Source organism: Ylistrum balloti, unplaced genomic scaffold, assembly GCF_031769215.1.
Source record: "Ylistrum balloti isolate Yb309-2 unplaced genomic scaffold, AGI_CSIRO_Ybal_v1 Utg370502, whole genome shotgun sequence".
NCBI classification, from domain to species: Eukaryota; Metazoa; Mollusca; class Bivalvia; order Pectinida; family Pectinidae; genus Ylistrum; species Ylistrum balloti.
Genome location: NW_026782325.1, coordinates 278,504 through 303,021, shown reverse-complemented (window position 1 = coordinate 303,021; position 24,518 = coordinate 278,504). Strand labels below are relative to the sequence as shown.

The following is a 24,518-nucleotide window of genomic DNA, read 5'->3' as shown; positions in this document are numbered from 1 at the left end:
ATTCAGCTAACAAACTTCGGCTGATTGCGGTACCATTAAATAAACATGTATGTAGCAGAGATTGGACTTGTGACAGTCGACATAAGTATGATAATGGAGGCCAAAGACGACGAGTCATGTCGGTAGTAAGTACGTCTTTACATGTGCATGATATAAAGTCAAGTCTCGTTATTACGACTGGATTATCATTAATTACATTGTACATCTTGACAAAAATCTCGTTATAACGACTTAACGTAGCCTAAGTATCACGACATACCTTACAGCATCACAAAGTTTCGTTATATCGAAACATTAAAGTCAAATTATTATAATCAAGCAATAAACTGCCTTTTTATGGCATGTATGTCGCCATAAATGCAAGAGCTTTGCTAGCGTAATCTGTATAGATGTCTGATGACACTATCACACCAGTAAATGACACATGCGCGTAGTGACGTCATTATTATTACGACATAATACGTAAATGATAATTTACGATCCCAAAGAAAATATTTCTGTATTAGATTAAAGGACATGGTATTAACGTGATGTCTGTTGACTTAATCGGTAGACATATCTATTTTAACTTAAGTTATGAATTCAAAACAAATGTTTTTGTTTTATTTCCGAGTTATTTGTTTAATATACAATATCCATTTTTTGTATCGTAATGTTTCAGACATTCATCAATAATGGCAAGAAAAATTCAATATTCAAATTCAATTTCATTAGAATTTGATTCAGAACTTTTGTGTTGTATCAATAGTATTCCACACAATTAATTTTTTTACAGATTTCGGAAATTCTTTTAATTTCTGGATATGTTCACTTTATAAAAGTTCTGCCTGAAACATGTTATGAACAAACTAAATTACATACACAAAAGTCATACCTGGTAGATAAGGCTCCATGTGTTGGTGACAATCTCCAACGTCGGTCTCCAGCGCTGTATCGGCTGACTGCTTTTCATCCTGTGTTTGCCTGCCAGTACTAACGTACTTCTCATGATTGAGTTCGTAATTATATATTGTCAACCCATTAATTATGAATGAATGAAGAAGAATAGACTTCATACACATCTACACACACGCATTATTGATATGAACCGGTCTGAATGAAGGAACAATGTAATTGTATTCAGTTTCGTTTTCTTCATTGCATAATTCTAAACATGAGAAATCATTCAACTTATCAAAACCTTTGTCTGGTAATTTGTTTATCTTTTTTTCCTTTAATAAACCTGACAGGTTTTGAATCTCCTTTCCAACCATACGTTAGATTTTTATTTCAATTTTCGTTTTATTACAAAATTGTATCGGCGACGGTGTGTCTCTACTAAGCTTACCTTCATTCCTGTCAACGCCTTCGGCGTCACAAAATCAATCGATCAATGAAGGTATGGTAAAATTAATAGGCAAGCTGTGGTTCAGCATTGGTGGAGTCACTTGATACCAATGTCGGGGCTACTCTTCTATGACAGACGCCGATATCAAACAGCACATCACTCAAATCAAAACTTTAAGGGATAGAAAAGTTATCATTTAAGTATCCTTCATCTCAGTATGTTGTATTAAAAAACAACTTGAATGTATGGTTGCTACTTAACTTATATCTAGGTATGCTATCAATAATGTAGATAAAAATCTTTGTCGGCGTGCTACATGGTGACGGTATATTTATCAAGGATAACTATAACATCATGACTGTGGGCTTAAAACGGCAACATTTTCGCGTCAAAATGGCTTTTACATTGTCAATAATAAATAATTTAAGTAAAATTCCTGGTTATACTGGAATAAGACGACACCATGCGTAGTGGAGTAAACTGTCCTTTGCAGAATGTCATATCATTTCTGCCTGAGTGGCTATATCATTTATGACAAAAATGATTCGCTTCAATGTAAAACATTTTACACTGTAACAATGTATATGAAAATCAAAAAAAATTTGCCGTTGTCTTGTATAGACATCTCTGTATATATATACGATGCTTCTCACCAGAATGCAAATATATACATTCAGAATATATATATTCAGACAGCACGTGTTACCAGTAACATACTATTAAATTTCCTCAAATCCTCAAGTAAAAATATTAAGGTTAAACGTCGTTAAGGATTATCGTTAAAGTAAGTGTTTAATATTGGCACATATCATTCAATATAGGACACTTGATCAACAAAATAATTCCGACGGGCCAGTAAATTTAACCGAGATTTTCAACAAAGGAAACTGGCAACTGGTCCTTCTCGACCAATGATTTAGTTTCTGAATAATGGGTTTTATGAGCGTGGAAGTTATGGGCATTTTTGTGAGAGTCCAGACAGGGAACCCGGTAACAGTCATTGTGGACAAAATTTGAGACCGATCAAATGTTTTTGTTTGTTACGAATTTTCTCCTAGTAGTCCAGAATGATATATTTACAATGTTATTTCAGGGAGTAAGATTAATGATGATTATTATCCTGGTTGTTGTTCCAGTAATTAGTTAAATAAATCCAAAGTTTTATAGGAACAATACTAGTTTCAGAAACTGCAATAACTTCCGTTAAGTTTTCAATTATTTACACTTTGTAAGGTCTATTTGTGATAGTTTTTCATAATTAACATGCCAATAAATTAATTTAAGGAACCTACCATTTGTTTTCTGTTGTTCAAAGCTATGGGAATACCTTAAATCACGAAAACCTATGTTACATCTTGCGTCATTTTTATAATGTTGTGAATAATCAAGTAATTTTCACTTCCTTTTGACAGAGAAACGGCCCTTTGAACTTTGAAATCTGACAAAATATTCATGTTCTCAGATAAGATCTTGTAATTTGTTGTGTAGCTTGTAATGAAAAGTTACAAATCAGGTTTAAGTTTCAGCTTTTTTTCTCCTTTTATGACAGGAATTGCCCTTTCAAGTTAAAATCGTTTTCATGGGATTTGGATCTCTTTGACTGTAGAAAGTGAGCGGAAATTGTGATAACAAGTTGACGCTCAAGGTTTCGACTTCGATCATTATTACCCTATTGAACAAAGATATTAAGGAGTAAGGTGAGAATTTTGGCTTGCTTTGTTTTAATTTGATTTATTTGTTTGTTATTTTGTTTGTTTGTTGTTATGTTATATTACTCCGTGCAAATGCAGAAAAATGATTTCAACTGGAACATTTTTAGTTATTACTGCTTTCCGGTCAAAGTACTGATGCTTTCTTTTTGAGTGTTGTTACAAAGACTATGTGCGTTTATCTTTTTATCTTAATCATTAAATGATAACATCGGTATGTATTTAGCTGAAAACTATGTAATAGGTTCGTGATGCTTGTTAAACACATGTTTTAGCCATAGTGTGAATACGTTAAAATAATTATGAATATGTCAGTACATTTCTGTTTGGGGACAGGAAACGAACATTTTCATTTGGTCGAGGATATGTGTCGTGTCATAAATATTCGGATAGTAGCCAAAGGTGTGGAGTTGAGGGGAACAGTTGTTGACGAACATTTCACTGATGTTGACAACATTGCTGATTATTTATCATCAACTTTAAGAAGAAAACAATTGTCACATTACCAAACTTGGATTTCGAACCCGACGGTCAGACGTATCACAAAAACAATGATGACTAAGTGGATCATATTGTGTTGTGTTGCTTTATTAGGACTAGACATTTGTGTTCAAGCAGAAGCAAAATCTCGCAAGGGTTGTGATGTAGGTGCCGGAATGAAACGGTGAGATAAAACTAGATTTGTTAAGAAATTTAATATGATATTACCAGATCAGAAAAAGTAATAGTATTAACGCGCGTATGTTTGTGGTACTCTTATTTTCGCGACAACTTTATTTTTTTGCTCTAATATCAGACTCCATATGGCGTTAATAAGCTATTACTGTGAATGCTCGAATTCATCATTGAATAAATATTTCGTCAAAAACAAAATGTGCCAAGATTAGTACGATACAATAAATACAATTTCCGTTCATTATTGCGTAACGAATTGCGTTGTCTAGAACTATTTTTTATCAGTTAAAAGTATTAGATAGAGATGTTTTATACAGATTATTCTTATAGGGAATTTGTATACTGTCAATCATTTCATCCAGGTTTTTTCTTATCGGGAAATTGATTTTTGTTCAACATTTGATGACCAAATCGAGGAAGGATCGATGAGATAATTGTTATCATTAGTGAACTGTTTCTTGACAAATGTCTTGTTTTCTTAAATAGTGACATACTGTCAAATTCAATGAAATGGTACATTCCATACATAGTTGTACTTATACACAAGGATGAAATAATTTACAACACTTCTGTACTTGAACATATATCAAGGAAAATGTATGAAGAATGTTCCAAATGTTCAGAACGACGACCAAAATTTCCATTTGGTATAATACATGTAAGAGTCAATCAAAGGAAATTGTCTGTAAACAAATGTTAACTTGTCGGCTGTTATGGAATAAAAACCACGCTATGTAGCTCACACATTCGCACTTCGCGTGTTTAATCAAAATGTCTTTTTTTCTGGACGTTTTAAGCTTTTCATACATTTATCATATGAAGATATTTTAATACTTATGACGGGTAAGTACTGTGGTATGATTATTCATTTTTCTCTATACTGTATCCAACTCTAAAATTGTATTGAAAGGTGCTATTCACTTGTGTGTCTTTTGTACAATCTGTGTGGACATTATTTCGCACATATTGAGGGACGTGCTTTACGACAAAAATTCCGGGATCAATGACTACTATTCGAGTTTTTCAACAATAGGAACACTATCATATATTACAGTACAATGTTGAAGCATTACCGAACCGCTTTTGTTGAGCGAAAACAAATTTCAACACTAACATTTCAGCAAATGAATTTACTTAAAAAAGAAAAAAACTCCCAGTAGAAAACCAGATTTCTTGTGATTAAGAAGTGATATTTTTGTATGAGGGTATGTATTTTAAGTCATCAACGAGATATCCTTATTGTATCGTTTTAAGACTTTGACTGTCTTTTTAGGCGAGCTAAAATCCCTGCATCTTGTAATGAAGGAGTGATTTCGTTCGATTACCCGTGGCTGCATGATAAGGAAAGGTCCCTCATAATCAACGCCAACCGTCCTTCCGATGATTTCGTCCTCTGCATTTATAGCTGTACTGAAGATGTTCTTATCAATGGAGAACAGAACGTTTTAAAGAAAGGTGAGATTATCTGAATAAACAGAGCGTTTTCTATAAACAACTTGTAAATAAAACTGTCTACTAACTGAACATATAGTATCAGATATACCGTAAAATCCTTGATTTTCGTGGATGATTTATTTCAGTGATTCTCGTTGTAACTCTTAATTCAAATTCACTAATTCATATGTTCACAAATCAATTTTTAAAGAAATGTCTTGAACACCATCTATTTGCGAAAATAATTCTTTTGAACTTTTCTTTTGAAAATCCGCGAAAATTGAGCACTGAAAAATGAAAGATTTGCCGTTAACATATACATAAAATAGCATTATTAGAGACAATTTTGTCTTGAATATTCGTTTGCATTTCCACATGTGTTCTCCAACCGGTCTTTTATACTCTGTATAGATATTGTTATAACGCCTGTAAAACAGTCGAAATAAGTATTGTGTCAATGCCAGTCCGACCATTTATATATGACGTTGAATAGGTACAGGATACAAAGGGTTGAAGATACCTTATCGATCTTTAATTAATGTCATGTTGTATATACAGTACATCGACAATATGTCAACATAAATACAGGATTCCAGACACAGGTACAACATACAATTTACAACAAAATAACGTATATTATCAGCAGGAAATCTATTGGTTCATGTTTTTGCAAATGTTTTACTTTCCTTTAATGTCTATAGTACTTGTTCAATACACAACGATACGGTGACAAAACGCAACGGAGAGAAGAATTATTTTGATATATGTGTCTAATGTATTTGCCGTATGTGATCTGAAGAAATTGAGTGCCAATGTTTCATTAAATTCAAATCCTCTAGTTGTATATTCATATTTATTTATATGAATATTAGTTTATCATGGCAGGCGTCTTCATAATATAATAAAAGAAAAAAAAAATTGTTGAATAATTCACATATCACTTTGAATTTAACTGGCACGTACAAATTGCATTCCATTTCCAGTGCTCTGGTTCATTTACCAATGTTAACGACAAAATTATTTGTGACATACTTACAGGTGAAACCTGGTGTTTAAAGAACGGACAAAAAGCCACGATCAAGAAGTCTTCTGTCACGATGCCGTATGGAGTCTTATTCAGATACTTGGACAAAGCTAACTTAAAGGCTTTCCAAGATAGACCGATTAAAAGTTGTAGAATGATGACAAGAAGGATAGCAATTTGATCGTCTCTGTTTTTCCGCATGAGTTTCTCGATGTAGAAAAGGAACAGTTAGTCCATTGGTAGTCTTTTACGGTCCCTATTTATGCTAAGGCATGCTTGTGTTTCACTTTTATGTGCTCCGCTTTCCTTTATCTTCATTGCATTATAAACATTTCAGGTAAGCAATATAAAAATAGTATAGACGACTAAGTCCTCACAATGATCTCAAGGCCAAATATTCTATATCCTTGTGTGATACTCGTTGATATGCCTGGTGGTTCCGTTGTTGTTAACATTGTTCTAATTTGGCTGCGTGACTTTACTTACTTGGATTTAAGTTGTGTCATCTATTAAGCAGAAGAAGCTGACCCCTCCCGGACACCTGGACTTATTTCTGTTCGTTGATTATAATTTTGTGATAATAAATAAACCTACGTTCGTTTTCATAATGTACTGTACACAAACTTTTAAAACATCTGTAACATTCCTTTAATTGGCAAAATGTATTTTTTTTTATAAAAAGTATACTGTGAATTGACTTTTTTTCTATTGGAAAATCCTTCATAAAATCTATACTACAACACACATGTGATGATTAGCTTCCGAGAAACAGGCGATAATATGTTTTACAAATATAGTTTATCGTCACATTCTTAGTTCGCAATCATTAACTTTCTCGAAACAAACTGTAAAATATATTCTACAAATGTAGTTTATCATCACTTTCTTATTTCGCAATGATTAACTTTCTCGAAACAAACTATAATATATTCTACAATTGATATTAATTATTACTTTCCTAGTTCTCGAATTTATTTCTATCAGGAAATTAGCGTAAGTGTAAAGAAATCGCACACGATAAGCAATTGATTTACAGTAAAAAGGTTTCGTTATCAATTGACTGAAAATGTTGAAATGAAATAAAATAAGTATCTATATATATATTAATAACTAGGCGTTGGCATTTCTGCTATTACGTGTAGTTACTTCCGATGTAAAAGAGATTTCCAATAAGAAGGCTTGTATAAGAGATGCACAAGCTATAAGCACAAATTTCAAATGAGAACTTGTGACCAATAATAAGTGCTTCAAGTGTTTGAATTTATGAGGTGACTTTAGAAAAATAACTGCGAAAATAATGTATCCCATAATTCATCCAATTCCGTAAATTCAACCACGGCATTATTCAATATTAAAATGATAATTCAAAATATAGCCTTCATCACTCATTTAAGGTATTCGTCTGACAGTTTTGTTTGAACTCGGTGTTATGTTTTTATTTTCAAAATGTATTTAATTAATATAAAGTTGGAAGATTATAAGATACCATGTTACGGTATAGGTTTTACAGGAATCTGAGAAACGCACCAGTCAGCGCTATCGTGGCTCTTCTTGGGCACTACCCCTGATTAATAACAGAAACAACTTTTACAAACGACCCATAACAGTGTTACACAATTAAACTGACACGTGATTGATACGGGATTTGAAAAGACTTTTTATTATCTTGATATTTATACACAGGTAGTAGATTAGTAGACAATCATTTGACGTTGTTTATTTTCTATCGTACACTGAACAAAACGTATTGAATAATAATTAAGACTTGGATATATATCAGTTATATGCGTAATTTACATTTCATATTGCAAAAACAGAAATGTGGTGATATTATTTCACAGCATTGCAGACAGTGGATAAAGCTAATATTAACATATCACGCGATGTTTACTGCAACGTCAAGCACTTAGAAAACCGTCAAAAAGGACGTAACGAAAACACTTTAATCAGCATCTGTCGTTGTAGTGGATGTTCCGCCAGGTATTCGCAGAATATCTTCAAGAGAAGATGAACGGGGTCTGGACAGTTGAATGGTATTCTGATCATGAGAGGATGATAGGTCATAATAAACCACCTGGCCACCGTTTCCGTGAAATGTTAACATGACGTCTCGGCTGGCAAGCCTCCGTAAACACCAGTGTCTCACTGTAAAATAAATTGAAAACACTTCCGTTTTGTTTTGTTTTTTTTTTTTTTTTTTTGTTCGAAAAAGATGAACGTAAGTTATTTTTAATGATTTTCCGTTTAATATTGTATATATTTCCCGCCTATTACAGAATATCTTTATTAATCACTTGTTCAACAATGACAATGATCTTAACACGCAAATATCAACTGTGCAGAAAAATGAAACACGTGACCACAAAAATATCCAGATTAAAGAATATAACTGATTTCCGTAGTAATGATTAAACCATGGTTTCAAAGATTCAGGCTATGAAGAAAAACATCTGTAGGACAATGATGCCCCTGCTTTCGTGAAATATAGCCGTTATTGATTGAGTAAAATGTCACCTTTGCCCCTATAACCTTGACAGATGTCCACCCACCAAGTAACTTCAGGTTATGATAATGTCGGCTAAACACTGTCTTATCTCTCATTAGTGTACACTGAAATACTCAAACTAGACAATTAGATATAACATTTAATGAATTATACTAAAATGATTTACTGTAACAATGTTTTCTTGGGAATTATTTTTTTAACTTTTTCTAACGAAACATTTTTCGTATTCACTCGATTTCTTGGATGAATAGTAGAAATCTATTAATATCTAACACTCAAGTAAAATGTATTAACAGTTCTTTGATTCATGGACATTCGATTTGAATTCATAGATTAAAACATATGCTAAGTCAACGAAAATAAATATGTCGCGAATTTATTTTCCATTACATACCTCCAGACACAAGAACGTTCCTGGTTAATGTAGACACGCTGTAATTGGAGAGACCATAGAAAGGATGTCCGAAACACACGGACTGGGTGGGGCCGAATCTGACGGTGATCCTACGTGGACACGTCTCCATGTAGCAAACAATCATAACAGAGGAACAATTACGCGGCGTTCTGTATGTAGTTGTTTCCCTAAAAGATATAAGTATATAACGTTAAGAAATCAAAATATAACAATAGTATGTTTAAGATTTCGAAATAATAGAGCAAGATTTATAACGAGGCAAAATAATGGGACAATGATTTAAGTATTGCCAAACCATTGTCAAATTAATGGAACAAGAAATACACCATTGCCAAATTAATGGGACAAGAAATATACATTTCCCAAGGGTCCGCAACCTTCCAACCCGCCGATCCAATGGGTGCGTCCCTGTCAGACATCGACGTTCAGCGAATAGCTATGGCAGTTCGTGTTCATTTGATGAATGACATGCAAACTATACAGAATAATCTGCACCTTACAGTCCAACAACAAATTGCCCCTCTACTTGACAAAGTTTCCCGCCTTGAGGCCGAGAATGACGATCTTCGTCATCAGATCGACGACTTGGAGCAATACGGAAGGAGGACCCTTGTTCGATTCTCTGGTATTCCGGAACAGGAGGGCGAGGACACTACCACCACCATCCTTGAGGCTGCTCATGCCTGTAATGTAGACCTCCCCCCAACCGCTGTGGAACGATCTCATCGAGTCGGCAAACCAGACCATACGAGAGACAAGCCTCGCCAGATTATAGTCCGTCTAACTTCCGTGGATGCGAAATTCCAGCTGCTGAAGACGAGTAAGGGATTTCGCAACAGTCCGTCCCACAAGTCTATCTCTGTCAACGAGGATCTGACAAAATACCGAGGAAAGTTAGCATTTCTCGCGAGAAATTTAGTGAAAGCCAATAAAATCGCCCAGACGTGGACTACAAACGGTAAAATTATTATCAAAGACAAGGCGTCTAAAATCCACAACATCCGTAGGGAATCTGAACTTGAGCCCTACGGGCATGTGATTGTCACCTAGTTCATTACATTGTTAACGTCGTTGTTAGCACGTGGACGTTGACGGACGTCCCTTCCTTGTTCTAATTCATGCATATACTAGATGTAAAACGGAATTTATTCATCATGTGGTAAAAATATTTTGTCCTACGATTTAGGCATAAATAATGTATAATTACCACGCGATTACAATGATCTGAACTTGATTTTACCTATGACGGTACGTTTTTTTGTCACGTGTTCATATTCTGTCTTATATAACAATGTACATTGTTTATAAGGTCTTGATACATGTATCAACAGCTCATTGAGGTACGATGGTATAAATTTATTTAGTGATTACATTATTATTATTATTTCTTTTTCTTTTGCTATGTTAGCGAGCATCTACAACTGAATACATTATACAAATGTATCTATACTTGAGTTAAGATACTTCACAGTTATCACTCAATTCCTTTATTCTGTAGCTATACTTGCACAATAGCGTATGCTTATCACGTGATTACATTGTTCCGTACAAAACCATACCTACATTGTATATGATGGTATACATTTATCACGTAACTACATTATTTTTTGCTATGTTATCGAATCTATACTTGAACTAAGATGTTTATTTTCAAATATCATTCAATTCCTTTATTCTGTAGCTATACATGCACGATAGTGTATGATTATCACGTGATTACATTTTTCCGTACAAAACTATACCTACATTGTATATGATGGTATACATTTATCACGTAACTACATTATTTTTTGCTATGTTATCGAATCTATACTTGAACTAAGATGTTTTTCAATTATCACTCAATTCCTTTATTCTGTAGCTATACATGCACATTAGTGTATGCTTATAATTATCACGTGATTACATTGTTCTGTACAATACTTTACTGACATCGTATATGATGGCATGCATTTATCATGTGACTACATTGTTTTTTGCTATGTTATCGAATCTATACTTGAACTAAGATGTTTTTTTCAAATATCATTCAATTCCTTTATTCTGTAGCTATACATGCACGATAGTGTATGATTATCACGTGATTACATTGTTCCGTACAAAACTATACCTACATGGTATATGATGATATACATTTTTCATGTGACTACAGTATTTTTGCTATGTTATCGAATCTATACTTGAACTAAGATGTTCTTCAACTATCCCTCAATTCCTTTATTCTGTAGCTACACCTGCATGATGGTGTATGCTTATCACGTGATTACATTGTTCCGTACTTAAATATACCTATATGGGTATATGTTCATCACGTGATCACATTACTCTGTCTTCACATGTATTCTTGTATGATGGTAGATATTTATTATAAGATTACATAATTCCGTCTCATGATCTTCACTAGTACATAAACTTGACAAAGCGTACGATTCTTCTCAATCTGTCAAGCGTCAACATTATTCTGTAATTTGATTTCCAATGGCACATATATTTTACGTAATTATTGCATTTATACTGTACTTGTAATATGGTATGCAGTATATCTATCACGTGACTTCTGACGTGCTTTTGATATATACATAGACGTGATACTGCATGTATACTCGAGACGCGATGGTTTATTGTTACCACGGGTTTACATTAGTTTACAATGTGAAATAATCATGCTAGTCATGTGACCATATTATCCTGTACCTTTACTCGGATATTGGTATATATTTTTCACTGATTAGACAATTCAGTTTGTCTTATCGATATTGACACATACATAGATGTGAGAATCTTTGCTATTGCTACCACGAGGTTTACATGATCATATACTTATGTACCCTTACTTGTATAATGGTACGTATTTATCACGTAATTACCTTATCCTACTTGTGATAGCCATCAAAACGCTTCTCTACCTGATGTACGATGGTGATTCTGGTATATCATGATTGATTCACTTTATTACATTAGTTTGTCTTACGATCTCTACATATAATATATATATATCTATCATGTGATCACATTATTTTGTACCTATGCATGACCAGATACATACATGTTTCTAAAGCATTATTACATTATACTGTCCTGTGATATCGACACATTCAGAGACGTGAAAAAAATACGATGGTAAATACATATCACATGATTATATTATTCGAAACTGATATACGTCTGATGTTATATTTTGACATATATAGATGTAATAAATGTATCTAGAATTTAAATACGAAGGTATACATTAATCGTGTGATCACATTATTCTGTCTTATGTAATGGCATATACAATGGCGTGATGAATGTAGTTATGACGGTATTTATGGTACACCACAATGTACTCATCTACTCATGTCAGTATTGTAGCGTTACCTTATCATAATTGTATATACTTACATTTGTATATATATATTTTTTTTTTTCCTATTGTATGTCATCCTTCTCTCGTGCACCTGTATCCCCCCATGTCTCATGATGGAATCTTTGTCCATCATTTATGTACATAGTATCTCGTTATTCTCCTCATCCCTATCTCCTCTCTTTCTGCACAATTACCTCCCCTGTCTCGTATTTCGCATGGAAACTGTTGAGCTTATGTCCTCCAATATTACCGATCGCGTCGTTTGCATCATTTCTTACTCTATCCCGACACTAAACACACTTTTATTCCTCTTAGGATCCTCATCCGTAACCTGAATGCCTATCTGTCATAGTCTTTATTGTGTCCGGATAGGTCTCTTTTACAATCGCGTATTGTTGACATGTTACTTCTCTTATGTATGTTACAAGCTTTACGCTTTATAAACAACACACTACAAGTCTTAAGTAAATTGAAACATGATTTCTACCAAAGTTTCAATCGTGCGTCAAAAGTATTGACGAGTGTCTTATCCTCTTCGTCCAACCTTTGTATATATTTATTACTTCTTCAACTCTTGCTCCTTCTCTGTGGCGATATTGAATGCAATCCCGGACCACGAGATTATGAGTCTGACTTAGCATCATTTTCTTCGTGTTCCTCTAATTTTTCAACATTGCTCAACGAAGCCAAGTACACTTTTGTTCACCTTAATGTACAGAGTATAAAGCAGAAATACGATATTCTATTTAGTGAATTATATAACCTTGATATCCTATCTTTTACTGAAACTTGGCTCAGTCCTGACGAAACTACATCAGATTCAGACTTTCCTGGTTTTTCTCCCCCTTATTGCTACTGTAGACCAGATAGACAAGGAGGAGGAGTGTCTGTATATGTTAGCAACAACTTATCTTCAAAGCGTAGGTCTGACCTTGAAATACCCACAGTTGAGTGCGTATGGTTGCAAATAAGTATATCTGGCAAATCAATTTTATACGGAACGTTTTATAGACCTCCTAATGCACCTGTCTCCTGTTGGGATTATATTGCCCACTCCATTGAACTCGCTTTCAACACTGGAATTCCTAACATTATACTTACTGGCGATTTCAACGCTAACCTGTTAAGTGACAATAGTCACTCCATGCACCTACGCAACCTATTAAGTACTTTCGATCTTTCACAGAGCATCGCCAGTCCAACCTTCTACACAGAATCCTCTTCCTCCCTCCTTGATATAGTATGTGCAAATGACCCATCTTTAATCAGTAGCTGTCATGTTGGTGATAGTTTTCTCGATCAGCCCTTGAGATATCACTGTCCTACTTTTGGTAGCATTAATATATCTAAACCTACCCAACCATGTTTCAAACGTAGTATTTGGCTATACGATCATGGTAATTACGACGACTATAGAGACAGACTTTCTCGAATCGACTGGGACTCTATCATAGACGGTAGTGACATAGACCGAAGCACTGACCGACTTACTGACATTATACTTAATACAGCCAAATTATGTATACCGTTCAACACTATAACTGTTCGAAATAACTCTCCTGCATGGTTAACTAATACTGTTAGGAAAATGATGCGTAAAAGGAAATACTTACATCGTAAGGCTAAGCAATCTGGAAAAGTTGATAATTGGGCTAAATTTAGAAAAATTAGAAATCTTTGTGTTAATGCTATTCGCCAATCCAAATGTAATTACTTCAACAAACTTTACAATAAATTAAATAACAGTACGAATACTAGTGCAAAGGATTGGTGGAAAATCGTTAATAGCTTCACGTCTAACTCTTCTAAAAAAAAAGACGATTCCTCCTCTTTCTGTAAATAATAAGATTTTAGACGACGATCTCGATAAAGCTAATGCTTTTAACACTTTCTTTTCTTCTCAATCTACTATCGACGATACTAATACCCACCCCCCTGACTTACCTCAATCTCTTCACAATCTCAATGACATAGTTATATCCCGACAAGACGTTCTTGACGCGATACACTCTCTTAACACTAGAAAGGCGGCTGGACCCGACATGATTAATCCTCGAATGATCAAGGAAGCCGCTGACATCCTAAGTTACCCGTTACAATTATTATTTAATTGCTCTCTCGTTTCTTGTACCTTTCCATTTTCGTGGAAAAAGGCCCATGTTACGCCAGTTTTCAAAAAAGAAGACCCCTCAATTATTAGTAACTATCGTCCGATTTCTCTGCTGTCTATTGTTGGCAAGCTGATGGAAAGATGTGTCTATAAACATGTCTATAACTTTCTCATAGATAAATCTCTTCTAACACCCTACCAATCCGGCTTTAGATCTGGCGATTCCACTATTAATCAACTTTTAACTATTACTCATGACATTTTTTCCAATCTTGACAAAGGTGTTGAAATAAGATTGGTATTCTGTGACATCAGCAAAGCATTTGACCGGGTCTGGCACCGAGGTCTTCTATCCAAATTAAAATCTTTTGGTATAACTGGAAATCTCTTTACTTGGTTCTCTAATTATTTGCATAATCGTTGTCAATGTGTCGTAATCAATGGTAGACAATCCCATTTAACCAATATTTCAGCAGGTGTCCCCCAAGGATCGATCCTAGGTCCGTTACTTTTCTTAATCTTTATTAACGACATTGTTTGTAATATAAATTGCAATATTAAGTTGTTTGCTGACGATACATCTCTATATGTCATCGTAGAATCACCGCAAACGAGCGCTAACGTGTTAAATAATAACCTTAGTATAATCAATGAATGGTCTAACACTTGGCTTGTTAATTTTAACCCCTCTAAAACCGTAACAATGACAGTAAGTCAAAAAGCTAATAAACCGCTTCAACCCTCCTTATTTATGAATAATACTGCACTAACCGAAGTCACTTGTCACAAACATCTAGGTATCACTCTATCAGCTAACGCAAATTGGACTGAACATTTACAACAAATCACTAGTAAAGCCTATACAAAACTCAGTTTCCTCAGGTCACTCAAATTTAGCATTGACAGAAAATCTCTTCAAACTTTGTACTGTTCTTATATTAGACCTTTATTAGAATATGGAGATATTATCTGGGACAATATAACATTAGGCCAAAGTAAACTTCTAGAAAACATCCAGCTTGAGGCAGCTAGAATCATGACTGGAGCTACAAAACTCACCAGTCATGACCTCTTATATTTAGAATCCGGCTTAGATACTCTCGTTAATAGAAGGAAAAAACATAAAATTATCAAATTTCATAAGATTGTTCATGGTCAGTGCCCTCCCTACCGAACCAGCATGCTTCCTGAACGTCACTCTAACATCCACTCTTATAACACAAGGAGAGCCGATTCTTTTTACCAACCTCCATGCCGAACTAATCTCTTTAAAGACTCTTTCCTACCTTCTTCTGTTGATCTATGGAATGCACTCCCCGATGCCATAAAACGTAATCCGTCTACTACTACTCTAAAAAGATACCTAAATGCTGATATAACAACTGTTCCTAACTATTATTACTTCTGTAAATCTAGACACGGCCAGATTCACCATGCTCGACTTAGGATGCACTGTAGCTCACTAAACGCACACTTATATTCTCGTAATCTTGTTAACAACTCTCTATGTTCATGTAACCAGTCCGACGAAACTACTGAACACTCCCTCCTCCAGTGCCCTAACTACCATCATATCAGAATGCAATGCTTCAGTAACATACCCCCCGACATTAATGTTAATACCTTATTATATGGTAACCCTGATATGCCAGATCAGTACAATGAAAATATTTTTGACTGTGTCCAAAACTTTATTAACCGTTCTAAACGTTTTAATTAAGCTCTAGCGTAACTAGTGAGTTTGTGTATACTACGAAGTAATCGCAATTACAGTACTGACCTGGTCGTGGTATATTGTACTTTGTTGAGTGAACCACAATCAAATATAGATCTATAGCAGTCCTAAACTCTTGCTTCGTCATCCTACAACGGTTTCCTCCTTTGAACCCATGCACCCTTTCTTTTCCCCTTCCCTGTACTTATGCACCTACTTAATTACATTATGTTGTCAGTGCTGTCCATTGCTCATGTAATTAGACACGGAGACAGATTAATATAAGTACATTGTACTTGTTTCTGAATCCAAAATGCATATTTGCTTTTGTACTGTACTCATTTCAGAAAATAAAATACAGTTTAAACTAAGAAATATACCATTGTCAAATTAATGGGAATCAAAAACATCATGAAAATAATGGGACAGGAACTTAAACATTGTCAAAACAATGGGATAATAATTAAAATATTTTCAAACTAATGGGACAATAATTAAATTTAAATTTCTGTCAGTATAGTGAGACAATAACTACACCATTGTCAAAATAATGGGACAAGAATTAAAACTTTCGCAAAATAATGTCAAAATAATTAAACAAGAATTAAAACATTGTCAAAACAATGGGACAAGGTTTAAATTTCTCTCTGTAAAACGAGACAAGGCCTATACTATTGTCAAAATAATAGCACAAAATTTATAATATTTTAATAATATTGGGACAATAATTAAAACACTATGACATAATGGGACAATAACTTAAACAGAACAACAATCATAATATTTTCAAACAAATGTGACGATAAACACATCATTGTAAAAAATATTGGGATAAGAATTAAATTTCTATCAGAGTGGTGGGCCAAAAATTACAACCAACGGTGTCAAAATAATGAGAAAAGAATTAAATTTCTGTCAAAATGAACAGATTGTCGAGAAAATGTGATATGAATTAAACAAAATCAAAAGAATTTGACCAGAAATATAACATATTCAAAATACGAAGTCACAGTGCCTAGACAGAAAATTCCATATAATTAATGTTAAAAAAATCCGCCAAGACATCAACATTTTAACGGATTATGTTACAGTATCGAGTTATTTAGATGGTGCATCAGGACGATATAGGCAGCTACATCAAAGTATCATAATGAGATATGCCTCAGTCAAAAACATCAGTCAATATTATAATTTTGTAACTTACACGATTGAGATTCTAGTTATATTGTAAACGCACATTCGGAAAATTATTTAATGAAAATATAAAAAAAATATAAAGACACATGGAATATCAAATAAAACAGGTAAATGTGTTATAATATTATTTTTTAAAAAAATCATTGGTTTCTAGTTTTAACTCATTGTGTAAATGTAAAAAGTTATCAAAATATTTTTAATTGGACAAAAATTTGTACATTTTTGACATCCAATGGGACAACATATCTTCAGGACAAAGTCAATTCTTTGAGAATATACAACTCAAAGCTGCCAGAGTTGTGACTTGGGCTACCAAACTCACAAATCACGACAGACTACATGTAGAAACCGGTTGGGACCCCCTTGTGGTACGAAGGGGAAAAAATTCAATTTCATAACATTCTTTATGGTCAGTGTTTTTTATCTAACTAACTTTCTACCTGTCCATCACTCCAAACATTTTTGTTAAGTAAACTGTCGAACTAACCTTTGAAATGATTCTTTCTTATCCTTAACGTTGACGTATAATACAACCGTTATGAACCTTAAAAAGTTCTAAAATGTCACTTTATTCCTTCAAATTATTACTACTGCAGAAGCAGACACGGTAAAATCCGCCATGCGTGACTGAGGATGAACTGCAGCTCCTTAAACAGTCACATGTTTAAAGAAAAATTAATTGACAGCCCTATGAGCTCATGTAACCTGCCTTCAAAAACTACCGAACATTTCCTCCTTTTGTCCATTGCCCTAACTACCAGCAACTACAAAATGAATATTTTATAAATCTTCCTTCTAACTTTAATCATAAGTATAATAAAACAAAACTATTTTTGATCGGTACATTCTGTACTTTATCAGATAATCCAAACGTTTTTTAAGGTTTTGATTAAAACCATCTCCTATAAACTTTTAATACTGTTTATTGTCGTGGTATTTACTACAGCTCTACATATTGCGTCAGTGCAAAAAATCATGTTTATAGCTCTTTTATGTCAATTAATAATTGTACTTGCAGCATTCTTTACCACTTTTCCTAACATATGCAGCCCAAATGTCATGAAATCAGCGTTTGTTCCCTTTCTTTTCCTTTTCCCATCAGAAGTTAAACGTATTTTTGTCAATATAAAGAGACGGATTCACATAAGTACTTGTAAATGTATGTACATCAATACAATATTTTTTAAAACTAAATGTTTAATATTTCATGTAAAAATATCACCACAGAATGAGTATGTTTCTATGTTGGATTGATTGCGTAAAACTAGGAAGAATCAAGACATCTTTCTATACGAAGCATCTAAACGCTGACATATTGTCAAGATTTTGTCCGCCATGATTATTAACAGTCAGGAAATTAGTAAGCTTTACTATGACTCTGAATGGTCGGATGTTGACTTCATTAATTCCTAGAACCAATGTATACTGAGATACTGAGAAAAACAAATATGAAAGATGCTGGTCATTGTGAAGTAAGTTATATCGGAAGTTGATCAGAAATATTTATAATTTTCGTGGATAACACCAGAGAAATCCATTTATCCAGCAACTGGTGCTGCCATTGATGGAATACGCCTATCATGTATATTTTTGCTATTTTCGGCGGTGTTCGAAAGCATGGCCTCTATTTATATTTTCAGACACTGAACATGTAGTCTCTAATTTGTTCACAACACTAAAAATGCAATCCAAGACATAAGATGCACAAAACACAAAAGGAAGTGACTTCTTATAGAAGAAACAGAATTATCAAATCTATTAGAGGACCAATAGAGGAGAGTAGACTGGCATCCAAAACGTTTTTTTTTTTTTTTTTTTTTTCAAATGACTTTTTAAACTTCAGATTAATATCCAATAATTGTGTTCAATACTTTTATATGTATTATCCTAACTACGTATGTTATGCAGTCTTACCTCGCTATGATATCATGACATCCCAAAGTAACATTAGGGGGTTCAAATGGTGTCATTCCACCATACACAACCAACATGAACATCGTCATTAACTCAAAGCCTCTTATCCAGGTCATGATTCGCGAATTATATGTGGCGACGGGAGGCGTTAACTGCTTGGAAGTCGTTCTACCAACAAGTGATGAACAGTATGCATATGACAACATTTAAAAGACCCAGGGATTTGGGAAATCCCATTTTAGAAATCCCCATAATGCAATGTATAGTATCAGTATCTGTTTAAGTGTATAAAGTGAAAAGAAAACACTGCATGACAAAATTTCCATCAACACTGCTTATGTTATAACAGTCTAAGATAAAAGAATCCCGCATCTTTGATCAAATTGTACCGTTTGAAAATCAGTATAAAGGAGACATGTTTGTGTTTATTACAAAACGGAGAATCGTCGGCGCTTTCTTGATTCTTTTGTAAGTTTATTTATGTCCTCGCAACAGTCAGGGGTCATATGGAGCCGTTTTCATTTATTGTCTGTTTTCTTGGATTAAATGCATCGACTGATGAACCGTCATTGTCTTTTAGGTGGACTCTCAGTGTAGCAGCTGATGTCTACCCTACTTAACAGCATAAAGGAAGTCCGTAGCATGTATCTTGCGCGGAAAACAACTTCATATGCTGAGCTGATATAGAATGTATGGCCATTTGTAATCAAATTAAGAGTGATGTCACAATTTTAATTCTAATTGAAACGTTATAAATTCATAATTAAAACACTGATTGGTTTATTGCTGCTTTACGTTGTCATTAAAAGACTACCAGGTTTGGATGGTGGAGGAAAGGCAGATATTCTGGAGAAAATTCACTGACCTGTGGTCAGTACCTGAAGATTGTCCCACGTAGGGCTTAACCACCCGGTCACAGCGGGACCGGATAAAACGATGAGGCAATAGAGTATAGCTAGCGAGATACAGTCTTACCAGTGGGTACTCGAGGGGGAAGGGGTATTAAAACGACATACCGGTGAATACTTAAGAGATTCGGAGGGAGAACATCAGTGGCTACCCAAGTGGGAAGTCTTGAATGTGTACTTGGTTTGAAGGCAAGTGTCCAACTATAGACTACACAAGCACACTCCTGAACAAACACAAGATTTAGAGTTTTCCAACCATTTTGCAATATATAAACCCAATAAAGTCTATGTGTGAATGTTATACTTGTCATGTAATGGTCAGTGTAATTGTTTTTCTGACTGTTTGGTTGTCTAGGTACGCTTGTAACTTTCCCTGTATGTGCACGTATGTCTGTCCCTGTATGTGCACGTGTCTGCCCAAGTATGAAAACCTGTGTCTGTCCCTATATGAGAACTTGTGTCTGTCCCTGTATGAGCATGTGTGTTTGTCCCTGTATAAGCATATGTGTTTGTTTATGTATCTGTCCGTAGGTGTATATTTTACAGGGTTACAGGGTCAAAACATATTCGAGTAAAATTTGTTTTTCATGTTCATGTCACTTGCAGTTATAGATTATAATCATAAATTTAAATGCATACATCCGTGATACTGTGAACGTGATTTAGTACAGTCAACTGGTACATTTGTCTGACGCATTTCGGTAGCAACATCTGGAAATGATTTAAATTGCATGCATATAAAGTTGTGTACTCGTTTTCAGTGTTTCGGAACTTGTAACAATTTAACACATTTCACATTTATGTTATTGATGTATTTTTTTTATCTTGTGTAGAAATCGGTCATTTAGAAGCACGTGCTAAGAGTCGAGTGATGTGCACTACGGAAGGCCTGGCGAACGCCCACAATGTATATTCGGGTAATGGTTTTTCCAAAGTCTTGTTTGAAATGAAGTCAAATTACCAAAAAGAATTTTCAGGCATTTTTAAATATGATTGTGATTTATTTTCCTTTCACTTTTTAAATAGATCTTTGGTAAAACGTATTTTTTCGATTCAATTTAAATATGTAATTAAAGTGTATGCAGAATAAAACCTCTCAAAGCAACCTTTAGATAACTCCACATAAACTTCGGAGATAGGAATGATTTGGTTAAACTGTTCATTACATAGTCTACAAACACGAAATAGAATATGTGACGGTTCCGTCGGGTACATGATCAAATAAGTTGATAACTACCTGGGTGAGATCTCGCAAAAAAAGGATTTATTGAATCATCTTAAAATGAAATTAAATGGAGGTTATAAGTTCTGAAAATCTTAATTTAAGTCTGGTAACATAGAAGCATATTTAGCTCCTATGGGTATGAACAAATCAATTGTCCATAAACCTAGCGAAAATTTATCATAAATAAATAAAATTGAAATCGCACAGCAGTGATCAAAAACAATAAAAATTCCATGAGTCGTAGTGAAGAGACAGTGATCGTCAATATAATAAAAGATATGTATTGAGATTTTAATTCTCTATATAACAGGTGTTACCTTTGACTATTTATATCAACCCACAACATAAACCACCGACTTCATATAGTAACGTCGCATTTGATTTACTACTGTGGCGGAGTAACGAAATAGCTTATCATATATATATACTAACACGAAAAAGAAACGCCGGGTACACTAAACATACTACAAATGATTTATTGCTTGGCCTAGAATAATGACACTCGGTCAGGTTGATGTGTTGTTCGCGGTCACTAGGTACACGTGTTTAAAATCACAAAATACCTGACCTCCGCGCTCCGTACACGGGAAGGTCATTGAGTTCGCCAATGGAAATTTTCAGTCTATTTGATACTGTTCAAATTCGAATTAAGCAATTTACATCCATGCCACGATTGACGAAAGTCCAGCGGGGACAGGCTATAGGAATGCTTTTGCAGGGTCAGGGCCAACTTCAGGTTGCTGCACATTTTGGTGTGCATATTCGGACAATTCAACGTCTTGTCCAACGTGTGCGAGTGACGGGGAGGGTCATCGACCGACCGCGAAGTGGACGTCCGCGCGTCACGACGCCACATCAGGATCGGTTTATAAGACTTTCTCATTTACGTAATCGCCATCTCACAGCTACCGAAACTGCAAATAACACTATAGGCAGTCATAACCGCCATATTCATCCTGATACGGTTCGAAACCGATTACACGTCAATGGCCTAAGAGCCCGACGTCCCTATGTTGGTCTGCCCCTAACTCCTGCGCGTCGCCAACGCCGATTGGCTTGGTTACAAGCACACTCGCCCAGAAATTTTCCTATGAGGCAATGGAGACGGGTATTCTTCACTGACGAATCCCGGTTCACTCTCTACCGTTCGGACGGGCGACGTCGTGTATATCGACGTCGAGGGGAACGTTACACCGACGCGTGCGTCGCTGAGCGGGATAGGTTTGGCGGTGGTTCAGTATGTGTTTGGGGCGGTATCTCCTATGGGTTTAAATCACCCCTGATCGTGATTGACGGTAATTTAACCGGCGTAAGGTATAGAGACGAAATCCTTCGCCCAGTTGCCGTGCCATGTGTGCAAGCACGGAACCTGATATTCCAGCAAGACAATGCCCGGCCCCATGTCGCTAGAGTTTGTCAGCAATTTCTTGCCAACAATAACGTAATCCCAATCGATTGGCCAGCATTCAGTCCGGATTTGTCTCCAATTGAGCATTTGTGGGACGAATTGGATAGGAGAGTTAGGAGACGTCCAAATGCCCCCACTAATCTGGTCCAGCTCACACGTGCCTTGCATGAAGAATGGAATAACATCCCCATTGCAAGGGTTAACACCTGAGGAATTCCATGCATAGAAGAATCAGGGCTGCGACAGCTGCGCATGGAGGACACACAAGATACTGAAATGTCCGGCTGTGTTGCGCAATACAAGTAGGGTCATCGCTAAAGGGGGATATTTTTGGCATAATTAGCATTGATAGAACCTTCAACAAATGGTTCCAAACAGATGAAATTGTATATAAAAATGAATGAAATAATGTAACATTAAATTATATCATTTAAAAGAATCTTTTTAGGTTACACGGCGTTTCTTTTTCGTTTCAGTATATATATATATATGTCAAAAATATTGCATTGTGATTAAGATTGACTTATATAAACTTTTTATACATTTGATGCGGCCTATTTAGCGTTCATTCTGTTATTGATGATTTTGCATACTAGAAGCATGACATTTGAAAACAATAAAGAAAATACCGACACGTAAATAGAATCTTAATTTCAAAGGCAAATACGATGAAACTATGATAAAAAAAGGAACAAAATAAAGATTTACACGGAGATTCCTAAAAAGAGAAAGATGAGTTCAGGAAGAGTAAATGTCTTATGCTTCTTCCATGACTCCGACATGTGGATCTTTGCCAATGCAAGAAAGCCAGTTCACGTTTCCAAATGATAGCAATGTAATCAACAACAGATCCATCAGGTATACTAACGAGCATCAACTTGATATCGCACCAGGGAAGAGAATATTTCCAAATGAGATCATTATTTAGAACTTAATTTGTAAAAGACAATATCAGTTCAGATATTTGATTTATTTAATGTTGAAATATTTAATTGTACATGTTGTTGGTAGTGTGCATGTTTCAGACGCTTAGCGTGATGAATATTCGCTTCAATTGCACATAAAACAATAATAACATGAAATATTCAAATATTTATTGACGGTTGATTTTGTTTACAATGAAACAGTATATTTGTATACATACATATATATAAAGCTATACTGACTATAAAATCTCGACGTTCAAACGTAGTCTGATACTTCGTCATCTGAAAAAACAGGGTGTAAACAATGTATCTATACGAAAGGTAAACAGCAACCTACATAGCACTACTGTTCACATAAGAGCTACCAAAAATAGAATATTAATTGAAGAGATGTCATTTGATTTCGTTGGATTGCAAAACACTTCTATTGTTTAAAAAACACAATAAACACAAAAAAGAATCAACAAAAACAAAATATATTGCGAAGATATCATTGTATTGAATGAATTGGATTTATTGAATAATTCAATTATTCCTCATTCAATATTAAGTCGTTTTCAAAAGAGTTATATCTTCATTGTATGTTGCAATATATGTGTCTTAAAGGATTAATTTACAAATATTATACCAATACTCCAAGAATGTATGGAAGGCAAAAAAGATCTGCTTACCTGGAT

The 24,518-nt window shown here is 34.7% G+C and overlaps 1 protein-coding gene across 1 annotated transcript; it reads left to right on the top strand.

The window, feature by feature from the left end:
* Window positions 1-3,587: 3,587 nt before the first annotated feature.
* On the top strand, window positions 3,588-6,350 carry LOC132555500 (uncharacterized). The gene is made up of 3 exons (XM_060219849.1): window positions 3,588-3,700; window positions 4,985-5,166; window positions 6,184-6,350. The coding sequence occupies exons 1-3, from the start codon at window positions 3,588-3,590 to the stop codon at window positions 6,348-6,350; spliced, it is 462 nt and encodes a 153-aa protein (XP_060075832.1).
* Window positions 6,351-24,518: the final 18,168 nt, after the last annotated feature.